Source organism: Pongo pygmaeus, chromosome 6 (assembly GCF_028885625.2).
Source record: "Pongo pygmaeus isolate AG05252 chromosome 6, NHGRI_mPonPyg2-v2.0_pri, whole genome shotgun sequence".
In the NCBI taxonomy this organism is placed as follows: Eukaryota; Metazoa; Chordata; class Mammalia; order Primates; family Hominidae; genus Pongo; species Pongo pygmaeus.
The window spans coordinates 10,837,084-10,857,179 of record NC_072379.2 but is presented as its reverse complement, the minus strand read 5'-3'; the positions used below and the strand labels follow the sequence as shown (position 1 = coordinate 10,857,179).

The following is a 20,096-nucleotide window of genomic DNA, read 5'->3' as shown; positions in this document are numbered from 1 at the left end:
TTTTTTATGGCAGCCTGGGATTGCTCAGGGAGGGTCAGAAAGTGGCCTAGGCTCTCAAATTCAGTAGGTAGGTGTGATGGCTAATATTAAGTGTCAACTTGATTGGATTGAAGGATGCAAAGTATTGTTTCTGGGTGTGTTGTGAGGGTGTTGGTAGAGGAGATTAACATTTGAGTCGGTGGACTGAGAGAAGCAGACCCACCCTTAATCTGGGTAGGCACCATCTAATCAGCCAGTGAGGCCAGAATAAAGCAGAAAGAAGAAAGTAGAATAAGAAGACTCACTGAGTCTTCCAGCTTTCGTCTTCTGTGCTGGAAGCTTCGAGGTGCCCGCGAACATCAGACTCCAAGTTCTTCAGCTTTTGAACTCTTGAACTTAAACCAGTGGTTTGCCAGGGGCTCTCGGGCCTTTGGCCACAGACCGAAGGCAGCACTGTTGGCTTCCTTTTGTTTTTGTTGTTTTTTGTTTTTTATGGTTTTTTTTTGAGACACAGTCTCACTCTGTCACCCAGGCTAGAGTGCAGTGGTGCTATCTCAGCTCACTGCAACTTCCACTTCCCGGGTTCAAGCGATTCTCCTGCCTCAGCCTCCCGAGTAGCTGGGATTACAGATGCACACCACCACGCCTGGCTAATTTTTGTACTTTTAGTAGAGACAGGTTTTGCCATGTTGTCCAGGCTGGTCTCGACCTCCTGACCTCAGATGATCCGCCCACTTTGGCTTCCTAAAGTTCTGGGATTACAGGCAGGAGCCACCGCGCCCATCCGAGAGGTGTTCTAAAGCAGGCTGGAGACCGACTGTGATGAGTAGGGAAACATACGATGTGGCCAAAGGCTTGGCGGAAGGAGATTTCGGGAAGCATTTGCAGAACAGCTAAGGTCAGGGTGGTGGCTGGCCAGGGAAGGGGTCAAGGGCTGTGGGGCTGGGGGACAGGGACAGCCTGCTGGCCCTGAGGAGTTAGAGGTGAGAGGTTAGGGGTGAGGGTTGAAAGGGGAAAGCATCTCCCCAGCTTGTTCCAGTGTTGTCTGGGGGAACAGCTGTCCCCCTGCCAGGCAGCTGGGCTCATTCCAAGCTCCCTTCCCGGCTTGGCCACTCCCAGGACCTCGGTTACCTCTGGAAACCGGGAGTGCTAAGTATTCTCTGACTCAACCCCAGGCAGACCTGGAATTCCAGTTCCAGAGGATTCTTGCTCTCCAGGGTCCCCTGGCTGGGAGCAGAGACCCCTCAGACTGTCTCTGACCCCAAGAACTGGCCCTGGCCCTGTGGTCAGTTGAGTCAAACAGTGCGACCCAGCCACGACAACTGACTCACTGCAGTGTCACCTGGGAGAGGGGGTTGCAGCTTGGAGAGGCTGCGAGTTCTGTCAAGGACTCCGTCTACACGGGGGAAAGGGGGACAGGGGAAGGCTCTGTCCTCCAAACCCCAGGCCGACGACCCCAAAGCCCACCTCCTTCCAATGGCACTAGGCTTCCCGATGGCAGCCTCAAGGGGTCCTAGCCGCTGGCACCATTTCTCAGATGGGGAAAACTGAGGGTGCAGAACTCACGGCTCCCCCTTCTCAAGGCCACTGCACCCTCACACTTCCCGCCCCCCAGGAACAAACATCTCCCAACCATCTCACCGGGGGGTTTTCACGTCTCTACCAGATTTCTCACCGGTTCTTCCTGCCTCCGGTCCTATGAAGGAGGAGGCCGGGGAGGAAATCCACTCAGACTAATTTGTAAGCCCGGTGTGATTCACCAGCACCGCTTCCCCTCCTCCGGGCAGGCGGCGGGGGGGCTCTCCGCTTGCTCAGGCCTGTCCCCGGCCTTTGGGAGCCCCTGCCATGGTCCTGGGCGTGCTCCCCGGAGGCAAGAACCCTTGCTCGCAGAGGCCTCAGGGCAGCAGGAAGCCAGGGCCAGGAAGCAGGAATTATAGGTCCGCTACCCACTCTGTAAGCCCAGAGCCAGGAGGCCCCAGGGCCAGGCTCACAGACCGGGCATGGAAAGCCTGCACCCCAGCCACTGTCGCGGTCACACAGGCCCCTTTCTGCAGCAGGTCCAGGCGGCTGGAACTGGAATCCAGGCTCCCATCCCCAGAGCTGGGTTCTCCTTTCCCCCTGCCCTGCTGAACACCTGTGGAACGTGTGGTTTGTCTCCCCGGAGAGGAACGCCAGGACACCAGGAGAGCAGCCCTGTCAGGGAAACTGAGGCACACAGTTTCCTGCTGCAGAAAGCGGGCTGTACAGCATCATGGCAGGACCTGGCCCCAGCTCTGGGAGGAGGACTCAGTCATAGGAGTTTAGGGACATCAGAGTCAGCTGTAGTCAGGGATGACTGGAAGGGAGCAGGAGGAGGGGAGAGTTTGAATAAGCAGAACCTTTTGGAAGCTTCCTTCTGGAAACACTAGAAAGAGGGGCTCTTGTCCCGGCCCCACCTCTCTCTCTCTCTCTCTTTTTTTTTTTTTTTTTTTTTTTTTTTTTTAAGAAATGAGACATTGATCTGTTGTCCAGGCTGGAGTGCTGTGGTGCAATCATAGCTCGTTGAAGCCTCAACCTCCTGGGCTCACGTGATCCTCCCACCTCAGCCTCCTACGTAGCTGGGTCTCCAGGCATGTGCCACTGATACAGAAGGGGGACAGGGAAGTGCTGAGAGGAGAAAGGCAGGGTCCCTGGAGAGGGCTTCACCCTTGGGCCTGTGCCCACTGACCCAGGTGAGGACAGGCACTCCTGTTTATATGCCCAAATGTTGCATTTTCCAAGACCACCCTGACCCACCACGCCCCCCTCCCATCCTGTGCCTATGAAAACCCTGAGACCCCAGTGGGCACACACACAGGTGGCTGGACATCAAGAGGAGCAGAGGATCGGAAGAGCACATCGACAGCACCAGCAGATGCTGGCAGGCCATCGACTGGCTGAATAACACAAATGCCCAGGGGAATTTGGCTGGGGATGGTCAGAGGAGAGTCTGGCCACTGAGCACCTTGACTTCAGGGGAAAATCACCCTCTCACTCCATCCCCCTTCTGACTCCCCATCATCTGCTGAGAGCTACTTCCACCACTCAATAAAACCTCGCACTCATTCTCCAAGCCCACGTGTGATTCAATTTTCATAGTACACCAAGGCAAGAACCCCAGGATACAGAAAGCCCTTTGTCCTTGCAATAAGGCAGAGGGTCTAACTGAGCTGATGAACACAAGCCACCTACAGATGGCAAAAGTAAAAGAACATCCTGTAACACGTGCCCACTGGGGCTTCAGGAGCTGTAAGCATCCACCCCTAGACACTGCTGTGGGGTCAGAGCCCCATAGCCTGCCTGTCTGCATGGTCCCCCTAGAGGTTTGAGCAGCGGGGTACGGAGGAAGCGAGCCACACCCCCATCGCATGCCCTGTGAAGGGGATAAGGGAACTTTTTCCCTTCACCACTATGCCTGACTAATTTTTTAATTAAAAAAATTTTTTTTTGTAGAAACAGAGTTTCACCATGTTGCTTAGGCTGGTCTCAAACTCCTGGCCTCAAGTGATCCTCCCTCCTCGGCCTCCCAAAGTGCTGGGATTACAGGTATGAGCCACTGTGCCTGGCCTCTGGCCCCACTTCTTATCTGCCTTGGGTGAGTGACTTAACCCATGTGTGCCTCAGTTTCCTCAGCTGAAAAATGGGGTATGGATTGAATGTGAGGACACGTGTTTTAAGACATGGCCTGACCTTCTGTGTTGTATATTAGCTACTCTTCTTATTATTATGATGATATTCCCTTCCCCCAAGGCAGGGGATCAGCTGTACCCGGGCCTGAAGGCCTGAGGCCAGCTCCAGGGACAGTTAAGCTCTCCAGCCCCTGGGGACCTGTGGGCTCACTGCCTGAACCCTGCACTGCCGGCCCTGGCAGCTGATCAGATGTGGCGGGCCCCAGATGGACAGTGGCAGCCTCTGAGGCTGAGCTGGGGTTGCTGGGGCTGCACTAGACACAGGAGGGGCTTTCCAGGGCAGGTGTGGGCTCTGTTTGGCAGATCTACTAGAGAATTCTTGGGCTGGGCCAGGCCTGGTGGGGATGGATATGTATGTGTGTGAGGCCAGGGTGGAACGGAGGTCTCATTTTTCAGTTCTTCCTCATCAGAGTCACCTCCATTTTTCTATTTTCTTTTTTTTAAGAGACAATATCTCACTTTGTCGCCCAGGCTGGAGTGCAGTGGCACAATCATAGATCACTACAGCCTCAAACTCCCGGACTCAAGCAATCCTCCTGCCTCAGCCTTCTGAGTAACTGGGACTACAAGAGCACACCACCATGCTCGGCTAATTTTTTTGTATTTTGTAGAGACGGATGTCTCACTATGTTGCCCAGGCTGGTCTTGAACTCCTGGCCTCAAGCGATCCTTCCGTCTTGGCCTCCAAAAGCTCTGGGATTACAGGCATGAGCCACCATGCCCACCCCATTTTTCTTTTATTTGTCTTGTTGCTTTCTCTGTTCATTGAGCATTTCAGTGCCCTGAGGGGGTCCCCTGGCCTGTGGGTGTGGAATGGGGGCCCTGATAATAGGCATATTGGTAGAAAGGGCCCCCGAGGGCCAGGTTGGTGCAGAAACCCTCTCCATAAGCAGACCAGGGGAGTGTCACACCCTCCCCCCAATTCCTATGAGACGGCTGAGCCTCCTAGAGGGTGATGTCCCACCCAGAGTCCCACGGCTCCAGAGGTCCGGCCACACTGCAATCTGAGTTGGTCCCAGCCGGCATGGGTGGCCCCACCCTGGGCAACACTCCCTGATGACTCAAGGCCAAGTCTTCCCATTGGGGTTGCCGGCCTCAACTTACTCTGTGTCCTTGGCCAAATGCCCCTTCCTGGGCCTTGGTCCCTTGGCTCTAGAGAAAACAGTTGGCCCAGGGCTCTCGGAGATCCTGGAGGCTTAGGCAGTCCCTGCGTCCGTGGTTTTTGCCCACAGATTCCCCCCAACCCCATCCACTCTGAATGGCCCAAGGCAGGTGCCTGGCAGGGAGGTCCTCATCCTGTCATGGATCACCTTCCACACCGGGCCTGGTGCATGCCAGGGGCCCTGGGAGGACCACTATTTAAGGGCCATCTCTGAGCTATCCCCAGGCCAGCTGCAGCTCCAGGGAGCTCTCCAGACCATGGTAGGCTGGGGTTGTTCTGCCTCTGCCACGGCCACCTTCCTCTCACCTCCACCTCCTCCCTGGGGAGCTCAGGCCTGTGGCTGTTGGGTCTTTGGCTTCAGCACTGCGGTCCCCTCCCTCCGACCCCTGCCCCTGCCCCTGCCCCTGCCCCTGCCCCTGACCTCATTCTGCAATTCCTTTTCTTTTTAGACAGAATCTCACTCTGTCACCCAGGTTGGAGTGCGGTGGCTCGATCTCGGCTCACTGCAACCTCCACCTCCTGGCTTTGAGTGAGGTTCCTGTCTCAGCCTCCCGAGTGACTGGGATTATAGGTGCCCACCACCACACTCGGCTATTTTTTTTTTTTGTATTTTTGGTAGAGATGGGGTTTCACCATGTTGTCCAGGTTGGTCTCGAACTCCGACCTCAAGTGGTTCACCCACCTCGGCCTCCCAAAGTGCTGGGATTACAGGTGTGAGCCACAGCGCCCGGCCTCATTTCCCAGCTTTGACCTTGTTCTGTGACCTTGACTCCGTGTGTGATTCTGACCTTCACCTCCTGCCTGAATTCACCCTGCCTCTCACTGACCTTCCTGACCTTGATATGATGTTGCCCCTGGTCTGACCTGCTCTTCCCTCTCGATGCCATGCCTGGACCTGCCCCACTCGGGACTCCTCTCCACGTGGGTCCTGATTTGAGCCTTTGCTTTCCTGGACTTCGTGGGGACTGCTGGGGAATGAGGAAGAGGAGGGTGGAGAGAGACGAGGTGGGCAGGGCCTGGGGGCTTCACAGGGGCAGTGGCTCTGAGGGCAGGGGCCCCCTGGGAGGGCCGGGGGTCAGTGTTCGGGACAGCGTGGCACCTCTGGAACTCCGAGGTCCCCCTGTTCACCTTTGCCTGTGCACCTCATGTGACATGGGGCTTACTCTGGGTTCCTGTGCCTGGGGACTCCCTGCGGCGTATCAATCTGGCTGTCCCTCTGTGCCTGCATCTCACCTGCCTCATTAGTTAGTCCCTCTCGGCCCAGAGCTCTGACTCAGCTGTCAGCCTCGGCTTGTCACCTCCTGACTGCCCAAGGGCCTAGGGGCTTCTCTGTCTCGTCTTCTCAGCGCCTGTCCCTCCTCCGCGTCAGCCTCTATGGACTGCCTCCAGCAGGACTGTGAGCTTCTTGGGGACCAAGACGGGGCCTGATTCAGCCCTGGGTCCCCAGGACTGGGCATGGGGCCTGCCTGGAGGTCCGTAGATGTCTAATACATGTCCTGATACTTTGAGCTCGACATGCTCTAGGTTTTATAAATGGGGAAACAGGCTCAGAGAAGACAAGTGAATTTCTTAACATCACAGAGGCTGGGAGCAGCCAAGCCAGGCTTTGAACCCAGATCCGGATGACCCCCCTTCTTCCCTGAGATGTTCCTTTCAGGGGAATATTTTATTTTTCAGGGGCCCATTCTCAAAAGGAATTTTCAAGACAGCTGGGCTGCAAAGACCCTAGGGTTTAGGACTCTCTTGCGCAGTAGAGAACATGATCTCGCCCTCCCTCGTGGAGCTCTGGGACACTGTAGGGTGGGGGTGTAACCAGGGGGATCATGAGAGGCTGGGGGCGTGGGGGGCAGGGACTGAGGACGCCGAGGCCACAGCCAGGTCTGCCAGAGAAAGGGCAGAACCTCCCACAGACGGAAGTGATCATTTTTTATTAATCGGAGGAAATGTATATGTAATTATGTGAGATGAACTCTGCGGGGAAGTTCTTTTCTTTATGATGTCTGAAAGGATTTATAAATATTACAGAGGTTTTACAGCATCATAACGTCCCGGCCGCCCTGGCAGCCCCCTTTCAAAGGATTAGGAGAGACAAAGCACCCAGTAAAAGCTAATTATAAGTCAGCCGGCGCTTCTGCTCCCGCCCTCGACGTGGCAGGCTCCTGGGCGGGGGTGGGGACAGCAGTGAGCCGGGGGCAGGGGGGACCACACAGGCGTGGGGGGAGGGGAGCAGGGGATGAGGGGACTCCTCTGCTCTGGCGGGGGCGGGTAGACAACGGCTTGGCAGAAGAGGGTGGTACAGGTTGTGATGGAGACAGGAGCTGGCGGTGGGAACCCATTTCTGTGCCATCCCGTCCACCTCCCTCTCTGGAATCCAGCAATTCTTTTCCCCCATCGAGAGCCCATTCTGGGGCTCACAGCGCCCCTGGGGGCTGTAAGGATGGCTGCCGAGGGACAGGACCCACAGGGGGTCTTGGAGACTTAGGGCTTTCAGCATATGCCCAATGGTGGACTTCCAGACACCCTGACTTCACAGAGGCAGGAAGGCCTGCCGGAGACCATCTAACTACTCAACGTGGGTGGCCTCCTGCTTTGCCTGCTGCGTGGGTTGGCCCTGAGTTCTGGGCAGCTATTTCCAAGCACTGGCTGATCCCCACTTTGAGCCAGGTTCAGGTTGGGGACAGAAGAGATCAAAGATGGGGCAAAGTGGGTTTTACCCCTGAGGTGTCCACTTAGTCGAGGACACAGACACACAGATATGTCAGGACAGTGTGATACGTGCTGTGGGGGTGACAGTCCACCGTGAAACCATGCGGGGAGGGGAGAAGGGCCTGGGGTCAGGGAAGGCTTCTCGGAGGAGGTGACAGGGAGCTGAGGCTGCAGGATAGGTAGGAGTCTCTAGATAGATTCTCCAAGGAAGACATTCCAAGCAGGGAATTCCAACAGAGTAACGCATACTAGGCAGCGGCAAACGCCGGGAGGGAAGGCAGCTCTGGGACAGAGTAGAGGGCCTGGGTGAGAGGGAGTAGCAGCTCTGGGAGGGGGCAAGAGGCAGATCCTGTGGGGGTGCTAAGAGCTCAGTTGTTCTCCTGAGAACACAAAGAAGGTTTTTAGCAGCTGGCGATAAGGTCAGATTCCAGCTGTAGTGGAGGATGCCGGGGTAGAGATGGGGAGGCTGAAGGAAGAGATGCCCGCCTCTGCTCCGCAGCGCAGGCGCCGGCCGCCCACCTTCCGGAGCCGGGGGGACAGGGCCAGGAAGCAGCTGTCCAGCTCTGTGGGGGTGCACGCCGTGCAGGTTTCTTGCCATGGGCTGGGAAAACGTCTTGATTACCTGCAAGGCTTCAGGGGTAGCCTTGTCTGTCTGCTGTGGGCACCAGGGAGGGCAGAGCGGTGTCATTCTGGACTGTGATGCCCTGGGAGGTGAGACAGGGGGTGGGGGCTGACCCCCGAGGCAGGGGCCGCTGCAAGGCCTTGTCTGGTACCTCGCAGGCACCGAGAAGAGCTCGGAAAAGAGCAGAAGGCACCGCCAGCTCCAACGTCTTCTCCATGTTTGATCAGTCCCAGATCCAGGAGTTTAAAGAGGTCGGTCTGCTGCCCCATGGGGCTGTTATGAGGATTCTTGGAATGCACGCCAGTTGCTCAAGGAGCTGGGCAGAGGCTCAGTCTTCAGTCTCAAGGGGCTGAAGATGTCATTATTACTATTATTATTATTATTATTATTATTATTATTATTATTTTGTTTGTTTGACAGAGTCTGGCTCTGTCGCCCAGGCTGGAGTGCAATGGCGTGATCTCAGCTCACGGCAACCTCCGCCTCACAGGTTCAAGCAATTCTCCTGCCTCAGCCTCTCAAGTAGCTGGGATTACAGGCACACACCACCATGCCTGGCTAATTTTTTGAATTTTTAGTAGAGATGGGGTTTTGCCATGTTGGCCAGGCTGGTCTGGAGCTCCTGACCTCAGGTGATCCACCCGCCTCGGCCTCCCAAAGTGCTGGGATTACAGATGTGAGCCACAGTGCCCAGCCCATTACTACATTTTCAAATGATTAGGTTTTGTTTGTTTGTTTGTTTATTTGTTTTATGAGACAGGGTCTTGCTCTGTTACCCAGGCTGGAGTGCAGTGTTGCAGTCAATGCTCCCTGCAGCCTCAAATTCCTGGGCTCAAGCGATCCTCCCACCTCAGCCTCCTGAGTAGCTGAAACTACAGGCATTCATCACCATGCCTGGCTAATTTTTTAATGTTTTGTAGAGACAGGGTCTCATTATTTCTCCCAGGCTTGTCTCAAACTCCTGGCCTCGAGCAATCCTCCTGCCTCTGCCTCCCAAATTGCTGGGATTGCAGGCATGAGCCACCATGCCTGGCCAATGACATTACTTTTTGAGGCTGCCATGGCCCTGGCCCAGAGCCTGGGTGTGTGACCTGTTGCCCTCAGGCAGCCTCTTCATCTCTCTGTACCTGACCCTGTGCTTGCTGTGTGACCTCGGGTCAGGCTTTTCTCTCTCTGAGCCTCAGTTTCCCTGTCTGTAAACTGGAGTTGCTGTGAGCCTGAAATGAGGGGTTGGGGATGAAGCCTATCCCAGCTGGGCTGCCAGAGGGACCTGCCCTGAGGCTCCTTGGGCAGCAGTCGGCAGGAGGACGGTCCCTAGGGGAGGTGGCCGGGCTCGGAAGGGTGGGTGGCCACTTAGCACCTGTGTCTCTGCCAGGCTTTCACCATCATGGACCAGAACCGCGATGGCTTCATCGACAAAGAGGACTTGAGGGACACCTTTGCCGCGCTGGGTGGGTGAACCAGCAGCCGGGGGAGCTTAGGGCCAGGCCATCCAGAGAGAGCGGGCAGCTGGGGCCAGCGGGGCAGGGCTCGCGGTGAGCATGAGAGGCTCCTGTGCTGGGGAGCACAGGGGAAAGACAGCCGCTGCCTGGAAAGTCGGTGGGGGGGGACCTTCCTGGGGCGTTGGAGAAGGATTTGGCCAGGGAAGGGGAAAACACTTCAGGGACAGGAGTAGCAGCATGGGCCTGGGCCTGGGCCTGGTGTAGGGGACCCTGGGTGTGGGGAGGGGCCAGGAAAGCAGGGGACAAGCTGAGTCGGAGGGAAAGACCCAACTCCCAGGTTGAGGTTTCTGACCCCTCTAAGGCCCCAGGGAAGAACCTGAAGTCGCCTATGCGGGGTTTAGGTGGCGGAACGGATGTAACCAGGCCCTGAGCCCCTGGGAATCTGAGTGTCCCCTGGAACCACAGGGAATCCCAGCATCCAGGCATCCACTGATCCCCTCCTGGGGCACAGGAACCCTGAGCCTGCAGCTCCCGTGCACCTCAGCTGCAGCTTCTTGGGCCTTAGTTTCTTCACCTGTAAAATGGGGATGAGAGTGACTTGCTCCCTTCTCATGAGGCTGGAGGCAGCCGGAAGCTGGCTGTGGCCCAAATGCCCCCTAAAGAGTCCCCCAAAAAGGCGACAGGGCCTTAGGGCTGAGTGGGGGGCACGTGGGGCAGCTGAGTGAGGAGGCTCTGTGGGATCCTCTGAGGCCCAAGCTCTGTTCTCTCTTATCCTCCCGTGCGCCCCCACGTCTCACCTCCCGCAGGCCGCATCAATGTCAAGAACGAGGAACTGGAGGCCATGGTGAAGGAGGCCCCCGGACCCATCAACTTCACGGTGTTCCTGACCATGTTTGGGGAGAAGCTGAAGGGTGAGCCAGGCTCCTGGAGTCCTGGGGGGCAGCGGGGAATGGCAGGGGGATGGGTGTAGGAAGGCAGGGGCCTGACACACATACACAACACAGGTGGGAGCATGATGTGGCCCCAGACACCAGCCCCCAGGTGCACGCACCTTCAGGGGCCCTGCCTCAGTTTCCCTCTCTTCACTGCAGACTGGGGTAACTGTAAAGACCCCTGTCTTGGCTGGGCATGGTGGCTCATGCCTGTAATCCCAGCACTTTGGGAGGCTGAGGTGGGCGGTTTGCTTGAGTCCAGGAGTTTGAGACCAGCCTGGATGATATAATGAAACTTCATCTCTACTAATACAAAAATTAGCCAGACATGGTGATATATGCCTGTAGTCCCAGCTACTTTGGAGGCTGAGGTGGGAGGATCACTTGAGCCTGGAAGGTGAAGGTCGCAGTGAGCCGAGATCGCACCACTGCACTCCAGCCTGGGTGACAGAGCAAGGCCCTGTCTCAACAACAACAACAACAAAAACTAAACCCTGTCTTTAACCCCTTTGCCCACTCATCCCACTGCCCCCATCCATGCTGCCTCCCTACTTTCCTACCTGTGAGCCCCTTTTACCCGCTCTGCACATGGGGCTGGGGGGATAGGCAGAGGGTGCCGGAGGGAGGGTGTTTCCAAAAATGCTGTGGTTGACCCCTGTGCAGGGCAAGTTACTCCCCTTGTCTTTTTCTGTGGTCACTGGAGCCCCCAGAGGAAGGATCGGGAGGCTCATTCACAAATGAAGAGACTCAGACCCAGAGGAGTCACGCCCCCTGCCCCAGATGCTCCAGCAAAAAGTGGCCGGGATGCAGCCTCAACCCCAAACCCTGGCTGTAACCAGTGTACCTGCCCGAGACACAGCATTAGACGTTGGGTGGAGGGTTGGAGCCATCTGTGTCTCCTTTCTGTCCTGGCCCTGGGGGAGCTTTCCTATAGTGACGTCCTGGAGCTTGAGGGTTCCATGGTTAGAAGGAAGGGCCAAGGCCGGGCGTGGTGGCTCACCCCCATCTGGGGGTGACAGGAGACAGTGACAGATCATCAGGCATTAGATTCTCATTAAGGAGCAACCTAGATCCCTCGCATGCCATGTGCAGTTCACAATAGGGTTCACACTCCTTCGAGAATCTAATGCCTTGGCTGATCTGACAGGAGGCAGAGTTCAGATGGTAATGCAAGCAATGGGATGCAGCCATAAATACAAATGAAGGCCGGGGGTGGTGGCTCACGCCAGTAATCCCAGGACCTTGGGAGGCCAATGCAGGCAGATCACGACGTCAAGAGATCAAGACCATCCTGGCCAACATGGCAAAACCCTGTCTCTATTAAAAATACAAAAATTAGCTGGGCATGGTGGTGGGTGCCTGTAATCCCAGCTGCTCGGGAGGCTGAGGCAGGAGAATCGCTTGAACCCAGGAGGCAGAGGTTGCAGTGAGCCGAGATGGTGCCATTGCACTCCAGCCTGGGTGACAGAGCCAGACTTCATCAAAAAAAAAAAAAAAAAAAAAAAAAAGGAAGGGCCAGCCTAGGCAGTGGCCTCTGGAAAGTGAGCACTGTCAGCCCCCGACCCTCAGGCTGCCCCTGCTGGGCCCCCTCCCTTGGACCCCCTGCCTTGGCTAGGCCTAGGATCAGACCCTGGCTTCCCATTGACTCCTAGACTGACCTTGCACAGATTTATCTGCTTTCTGGCTTCAGTTTTTTGGTCTGTAAAATGGGCTTATAATAGTTTCCTGAGCTCGCTTTAACAAATTCTGCAAAACCGGGTGGCTCAAAACAACAGACACGTATTCTCTCACAGTCCTGGAGCCTAGAAGTGCGAAATCTGGCAGAGGATTTGGGGAGAATCCATTCTTTGTCTCTCCCAGCCTTTGGTGGCTCTACCTCTCCCATCTCAGCCTCATCGTCAATGGCCCCATCCTCTTCTATCTAACCTCCCTCCACCTGCCTCTTTGTTTCTTTTTGTTTTGTTTTTGAGATGGAGTCTCACTCTGTTGCCCAGGCTGGAGTAAAATGGTGCCATCTCAGCTTAGGACAACCTCCGCCTCCAAGGTTCGAGCGATTCTCACGCTTCAGCCTCCCAAGAAACTGGGATTATAGGCACCCGCCACCATGCCCGGCTAATATTTTTTGTATTTTTAGTAGAGACACCGTTTCACTACATTGGCCAGGCTGGTCTCGAACTCCTGACCTCAAGTGATCCGCCCATATTGGCCTCCCAAACTGCTGGGATTACAGGCATGAGCCCCCGTGCCCAGAATCTACCTGCTGTTGGATTCAGGTCCTACCAGGATAATCTAAGATGATCTCTGCATCTCAAGATGCTTAACTTACATCTGCAAAGTCCTTTTTTCCAAATAAGGTGACATTTGCAGGCTCTGGTGGACATAACTTTTTTTATTTTTTTGAGACGGAGTCTTGCTGTGTCACCCAGGCTGGAGTGCAGTGGTGTGATCTTGGCTCATTGCAAGCTATGCCTCCTGGGTTCTCACCATTCTCCTGCCTCAGCCTCCCGAGTAACTGGGGCTACAGGTGCCCGCCACCATGCTTGGGTAATTTTTTTGTATTTTTAGTGGAGATGGGGTTTCACTGTGTTAGCCAGGATGGTCTCGATCTCCTGACCTCGTGATCCGCCCGCCTCGGCCTCCCAAAGTGCTGGGATTACAGGCGTGAGCCACCGTGCCCAGCCTCTGGTGGATGTATCTTTTTAGGGGTCACCATTCCACCACAGGGTGATCCGACCTGACATCACAGGTTTGATGGGGTGAAAAATCAGTACTCTCATGGGTCGTGACCTGCTGTGGGGTAGAGCAGCCTCCACGCACCGTGTCCTGGCAGATCTAGAGCCAGAAGGAAGACAGCCGTCAGCCTGGGTGCGAGAGATGAGGAAACCCAGGGCTGGGGAGGGCAGGCTCATCCGGAGCAGGCTTTGAACTTGGGGCTGTCTAGCCGAATCAGGAGCATCACTGGGCCCACCTCCAGGCAGCTTGTCAGGGCCTATTTCCAGGACCATGTCCGCCTCCTGGAAGAGCTCAGAAGCCCAGGAGGCCGGGAGAGAAGAATGCTCTATGGGAAAGACATGTGTGACTCCAGCCAGCAACTTCAAAGGAAGCAGACAGGCCTGATTCTTTTATCCAGAGGCATGTAACTGAAGGAGGCATGTTAAAGGCCAGCGGGAGGGCCTGGGGAAGTGGCCTGCGGTTCTGCCAGGGTGGACGGCCCAGGGCCCGGCCCAGAAGGTGAGGCTGTGAGCACCTCCCGCCCCTGGTGTTGGGCATGGGCAAGGGGCCCTGCTGCCAGAGCAGGAGTTTAGAGAGACCTCCAAGAGTGCTCAGGGGAAGGGGAGGGGACTCTGTCAGCTCACGGTGGGCCCCAAACCTGTTTCGCAGATGGGAATATTGAGACTAAAACCTCGTGTCGGTCCATGGTTGAGCTGAAGCTGTGACCTGGGGCCTGGTGTGGGCTGCAGGGCTGCAGCTTTTTCTCATTTTTGCAGGGGCGCCGGGACTGGGGCTCCGGCTGAGCCTGTCGTGCAGACGTGGCCAGACTGCGTGAGAGGCCGGTGGGAGGGGACAGGAGCCGGGAGGGCAGGGTGCTGGGGCGGGCGCCACCTCACCCCGCTAATTGGGAAGAGGAGACTGTGTCATGAGATTCCCAACGATGATGGGGGGAGGTGGCCACTTTATAGCAGATTTTATGAGGTTTGCAGTCTCAAGAACAGAGGCTCTTTCTGGGGAGGAGAGAAGGGAAGACTGCCAGCCACAGGAACAGGGAGTGGCAGGGCTGTGCTGGGTGCCTAAGCCCATGTGCATGGTCCGCAGGGGGACAGGCTGGAGCCGGCCACAAACCTACCCCAGCAGTGAGGCCTCTTCAAAGACGCTGGGAATTTTCAACTAATCAGTGAAACCTGGGAGGCTGTGGCCTCGGAGGCAAATCCCACATGGGTGCCCCACGTGATGCTCTGGTCACTCAACCCTCACCCGCCTAGAGGCACCCGCTACCCCCTGCCTGCTTGGCCAGGCTGTGAGGGCCTGGAGCCCTGCCCTCGCTGCACCTTGGGCTGAGCTTCTCTGCTGGGCACACCAGCTCCCTGCCACCCTGCCCAGAGGCAGTCCATGGCTCTGCCCTCTAGGAGTTCCCAGGCCAGCGAGGCCAGGGTGTGCCAGGTTTTTTCACTCTGTGCCAGTTTCAGAGATGCGCAGAGACTCAGACACTGCCCAGTCCTGGCTAGTTCCTAGTCTGATGGGGGAGGCACAGATGGCCCTGACCCAGTCTGATGGGAGAGGCACAGATGACCTTGATCTGGTCTGATGTGGGAGGAACAGATGGCCCTGACCCAGTCTAATGGGGGAGGAACAGATGAGGCCCTGATCTAATCTGAGGGGGGAAGCACAGTTGGCTCTGACCCAGTCTGATGGGAGAGGCACAGATGGCCCTGATCCAGTCTGATGGAAGAGGCACACATGGCCCTGACCCAGTCTGATCGGGGAGGCACAGATGGCCCTGATCCAGTTTGATGAGAGAGGCACAGATGACCCTGACCCAGTCTGATGGGGGAGGAACAGATGAGGCCCTGATCTAATCTGATGGAGGAAGCATAGATGGCCCTGACCCAGTCTGATGCAGGGGGAACAGATGGTGATGACCCAGTCTAATGGGGGAGGCACAGATGGTCCTGACTTAGCATGATGGTGGAGGAACAAATGGCCCTGACCTAGTCTGATGAGGGAGGCACATGGCCCTGGCTGACCTAATCTGACAGGCAGGAGCACAGGGTGACAAAAGGAGCAGGAGACTCTGGAGTCCACAGAGGTGGGTTTAAATCCTCCCTTCTCTTATCAGTGGGGCCTTGGGCAAGTAATGAAACCTCTCTGAGCCTGTTTTTTCTATGATAAACCAAGAAATCCACATCTACTCTATGGGTGCTCTCAGAGCTCCAGGGGATAAAATCTTAAAGCTGCAGGCATAGAGTGCTCAGCTGTATTTGCAGCCCTGATCGACCCATGTTCGTTAAAACCTTACCATGAATGGTATGTTATCTTAGCTGCTCCTGTGAGGTGGGTAGCAAGCACCATCTCTGTCCCCTTTCACCAATGACACATTTGAGCACTGAAGAAAGGAAGGGGGCACCCCCGCATCCACAGTGAACAAGGGGGACATGGTGACAGAGGGGGAAAGGGCACCGGGCGAGGGTGGCCAGGTCACCTGCTGTCATTCACGCAGCCTGTGAAGCCTTGGGCAAGACCCTTCCTCTCTCTGGGCTTCAGTTTCCCATTGGTGCAATGTGGGGGCTGCACATTCAATCCCATTGTGGGTATCAGATTCATTTCTTCTAATGACATCTCTTCCCAAGGCTGTGCTGTGACTGTGATAAAAGCGGAACTTCTCTGGCTTCACTTCTGCCCCCCTGAATCCCTTCCCTTGGCCTGTTGGCCCACCTGCCCGACTTCTGGCCGGGACAGTCTCTCAGACCCCTCCAATTCCACTGCCCAAGCCCCAGCCTTTTGGCATCCACATACAGAACTCTTTTTCCTCCACCCACGGCCTCTTGTGCACAGCTTGGGTAACACGTGAGCTCCAGAGTCATGCCCCCTCACCCAGACCACTGGTCATGCAGCTGTGAGACCCTGGACAAGTCACTTAACTTCTCTGGGTCTCAGCTTTTCCATCTGCAAAATAGGGAAGGGTTAAGCACAAATTAAATGCTCAATCAGGGTCTCCGTGTACAGTTGCGCAGGTTGTTCACAAAATATATATATGTGGTACCCTTGTCTATGATTACAATTACCTGTTTCCCTCCTTGCTCTTGCTTCAAGTGAGCTCGGCACTCGCTGTGCAGTGAAAGTTGGGGAAGAAGTTCCCCAGAGCTGTGCCTCTGTGCAGGGGCCGTGGGACTTGCCCCCATCCCCAGCCCCTGCCCAGCCTGGTGCCTGTCTCTGTGGGGCCCTCTTCACCTGCCTCTCTCCCTGCCCTGTATGTGCTGCTTATAGGCACGGACCCAGAGGAGACCATTCTTCACGCCTTCAAAGTGTTCGACACTGAAGGGAAAGGTTTCGTCAAGGCCGATGTGTAAGTTTCCCCTGACTCCCCGAAAATGCTCAGGGGAATAAGCCAGCTTTGGGCTGGGGTCAGGGTGGATGGTCGCCCAGTCTCCTCTCCCAGAAGCCAGGAGCTGGGGGGCCGCTGCCCAGCCCAGTGATATCGCTTGATGTCCCTTCCCCTCTCTGGGCCTTGGTGTCCCCTTCTCTATGTGTGCGTGGAAGTAGAAATGGATAAGAAATGGTGGGTCAGGCTGGGCGCGGTGGCTCACGCCTGTAATCCCAGCACTTTGGGAAGCCGAGGTGGGCAGATCACTTGAGACCAGGAGTTCGAGACCACCCTGGCCAACACAGCAAAACCCCATCTCTACTGAAAATAATTTAAAAAAATTAGCGTGGTGGTGCATGCCTGTAGTCCCAGATACTCTGGTGGCTGAGGCAGGAGAATCGCTCGAACCCAGGAAGTGGAGGTTGCAGTGAGCCGAGGTCACGCCATTGCACTCCAGCCTGGGTGACAGAGTGAGACTGTCTCAAAAAAAAAAAAAAAAAAGAAGTAGTGGGTCACTCCAGGAGAGCTTCCTAGTGGGGTGGGTGTGGGGGCAAAGGCAGGTCTTGAAGGATGACTACGGGTTGCCCAGGCTAGGGCGGGAACAGCATTCTAGGTGAGGGAACAGAGAGCTCAGAGGGCCAGGGCTTGGCCTGTGCATGTTTGTTCAGAGTTGGCTGCAGCTGGAGGGTGCAGGTGGAGATGGTGTAGGGGAGACTGAGCACAGAGTGGCAGGCAGGGCCTGTGGGGGGGCGCTCACACCCTAGCCCCTGGACCCTGCGTCTGCCCTGGGAGCATGGGAGAACCTGAGGAGGAGTTAGGCAAGAACACCATGGAGGCCAGCCTGGAGAAGGAGAGGAGAGGGTTGCAGCTCCCAGGAGGGTCACGGCCGTCGAGATGGAGTCGGGCGGACAGATAAGCAAAGAGCCAGGGGCCAGTGCCCATAGGATCCAGGGTCTGGGGAGAGGACTGAGCCAGATCGTAGCCAGCACCGCCTTGGGCAAGAGGGCAGTAAGGATTGGGGAAAGTGACCAGCTCACTTGGAATGCATGAAGAGGAAGTGGCTGCAGGCTGCTGTCTGGCAGGTACCGGGGCTGCCATCGTGAGGGTAGGGGGTGCCCCACCCAGTGACAACAAGGGAACAGAGAGCCAAGAATTGCAGGCACGAGTGGGCAGGGGAGTGGCAGCCTTCGCAGGACCCAAGATTCAGGGCTGACCTCTGAGCTGTGCCGATGCAGTCCCTTCAGAACCTTGCTGGACCTGAGGGTGGCCTGGGGCAGGTGAGATTCCTCCCCAAGCCCAGGCTTCCAGATCAATTACTGTAATGCTGCTGGCCTTCATTTTGAGGCTAGTTTTGCTAGTTTTGAGATTCTCCCATCTCGAAGGGAGAGGGCAGATGCAGCAGGGGTGGAGGTGGAGAGGGTCTGTCCCGTCTCACACGTTCTCAACTCCAAGACCATGAGTCACATACTCCCCTGGGATGGGGAGGGGATGCTGAGGGTTGCCACAGGCCACAGTCCTCCCCTTCACCCCTCCCTCGGGGTCTGTGGCTCCTACTTTCATCCTGGGGACCTGAGGAGGCATCAGAGGCAACCCCAGAGTAACCCCGAGCCCTCCCTCTACTGTCAACCACCTTCACTCTCACCGGTGCAAGGACAAGGCCGGGAAGACCCTTTGGGGACCTAATTTGGGAACTGAAGGCACTGCCTTGGGACATGGGACCTGGATCTGTGGCTGCAGGCCAGGCAGGCCAGACAGGCCATGGTGGAGGCTCTGGTTGAAACAGAGTCTGTGAAAAGTCCCCAGCTTGGAGAGCTGGAAACTGTGACTGTCCCACAGAAACATAAATAATGGAAAATGTGCATTGGTCCTTAGCGAGGCCTGCTGCAGCCGGTGCCAGAGGACGCTCTGGGTGAACGAGGCCCCACTCAGCCATCTGATCCCATCCCTGCCCACTGAGCTCCCTTAAGAACCCTGCAGGACCCTCCAAGCTTGAGGGGGCGCCAGTCCCTTGCAGGCCCAGGAGGACACGGACCTGGGCAGGCCTTCCTGTACCCTTGGCGGAGCACAAGCATCTTGTCTCTAAAACGCTGTGCAGGTGTCAGTGAACGTCACAAGCTGGAGAAAAGAGTGTGTCCAGAATCAGGCAAAAGAGGCTCTGTGGCGGGGGACCTGAGGTGTCTCCCCTCAATGATCCAGAGCTTGGTTATAGTGCATGATGGGAAATCGGAGTAGCTCCCATGATGGGGTCTCCAGGTCATTGCTTTTGGTCCCTGCCTGATGCTGGGAGGAAAGCCCACTTCATGGAGGAGAAAACTGAGGTTCAGAAGCTACTTGGCCATCGGAGGGGCCGGCAGGGCCAGCCCCAGGTTGATGTCCTCCTGGTCCAGGATGTCCCCCTGCCCCCGCTTGCCCCTCGTCACCCCTGGGATCTGCATGTTCAAGCTGGGTATCCCGTTCCCTGAACATGACTGTGTCTCTCCCTTGAATAGCATCAAAGAAAAACTTATGACCCAGGCAGACCGCTTCAGTGAGGAGGAGGTAAATTGGGATTCTGGTGGGTCACAGCGGATTCTTTGCTCTGGCTCCCACTTGGCCTGGTGCCGGCTGACTCTCTCCTCCTTCCCAGGTCAAGCAGATGTTTGCAGCGTTTCCCCCAGATGTGTACGGCAACCTGGACTACAGAAACCTGTGCTACGTCATCACTCATGGTGAAGAGAAGGATTAGGGGATGACAAGTCTCCCCGACATTCAGGGGCAGCAAACACTGTTGTGGGGGTGACAGGGAGCTCTTGCAGCCAGATGGCGCAGGAAAAAGGCTTCCCTTGTCCTATGGTTGGGGACAAAGCAAGAATAAATAATGCTAACAAGGTCTGAGTTTGTGCGGTAAATGCTCCAGCGAGGGAGAAAACGAAACATTCCTATCTTGTTGGTTTTTCCAAAACTTTTTTGTTTCTCTGGCTCTGCTCAAATGTTCCCGAGGAGCTGGTGTTTAGAGCTAATTGACAGTTTTAACGACTCCCAGCTAAGCCACAGGATATTGCCTTCATTTATGGAGCTTTTATTAAGCACCTAGTGCGTGCCAGAGGCTGTGCTGGTCCCAGGGACTCTCAGAGGAGCCAGGACTGTCCCTGGGCAGGAGATGGTGCTGACTGCAGTGAGGAAGGCAGAGGAGGGGGCAAAAAGTGGGGTGGGGACGTGGGAGACATCGGTGGGAGAAGAATGGAGAAGCATGGGAGAAAACTGGCTGTAAAGAGCTGGCTAGAGGCGAAGACGTCAGAAGGGAAGAGGTAGCTTCAAGGGATGTTTAGGGGGTAGGCAAGGATTTCTTAAACGGGACACACATAGCTCTGACCATAAAAGTGGATAAATTGGACTTCATCAAAATTAAAAACTTCTGCTCACCAGAGGATGCAATTAAGAATGCAAAAAGGCACTGGACGAGAAAAGATACCGGCAACACATAGATC

General features: G+C 56.0%; 1 protein-coding gene across 6 annotated transcripts; it reads left to right on the top strand.

Moving 5' to 3' along the window:
- Window positions 1-3,286: 3,286 nt before the first annotated feature.
- On the top strand, window positions 3,287-19,498 carry MYL10 (myosin light chain 10). 6 transcript variants are annotated; one of them, XM_054495555.1, is made up of 8 exons: window positions 3,287-3,543; window positions 8,335-8,427; window positions 8,597-8,698; window positions 9,552-9,627; window positions 10,425-10,529; window positions 16,533-16,611; window positions 19,119-19,167; window positions 19,256-19,498. In XM_054495555.1, exons 1-8 carry the CDS (start codon window positions 3,466-3,468, stop codon window positions 19,352-19,354), a joined length of 681 nt encoding a protein of 226 aa, XP_054351530.1. In that variant the 5' UTR covers window positions 3,287-3,465; the 3' UTR covers window positions 19,355-19,498. The 6 variants fall into 6 exon arrangements, with proteins under 6 accessions (XP_054351530.1, XP_063523206.1, XP_063523207.1 ...); XM_063667136.1 differs by lacking the exons at window positions 3,287-3,543; window positions 8,597-8,698 and adding an exon at window positions 7,854-7,973 and having other exon boundaries at window positions 19,256-19,472; XM_063667137.1 differs by lacking the exons at window positions 3,287-3,543; window positions 8,597-8,698 and adding an exon at window positions 8,036-8,140 and having other exon boundaries at window positions 19,256-19,472.
- The last annotated feature ends 598 nt before the right edge of the window (window positions 19,499-20,096 follow it).

Bases quoted from the DNA above. Each gene is read 5' to 3' on its own strand.
- MYL10 (XM_054495555.1), top strand. From the start codon at position 3,466: ATGTTGCTTAGGCTGGTCTCAAACTCCTGGCCTCAAGTGATCCTCCCT. The intron at 8,699-9,551 runs GTAGCTGGGATT...TGTCTCTGCCAG, and splicing joins CTCCTGCCTCAGCCTCTCAA to GCTTTCACCATCATGGACCA. The intron at 9,628-10,424 runs GTGGGTGAACCA...CACCTCCCGCAG, and splicing joins GGACACCTTTGCCGCGCTGG to GCCGCATCAATGTCAAGAAC.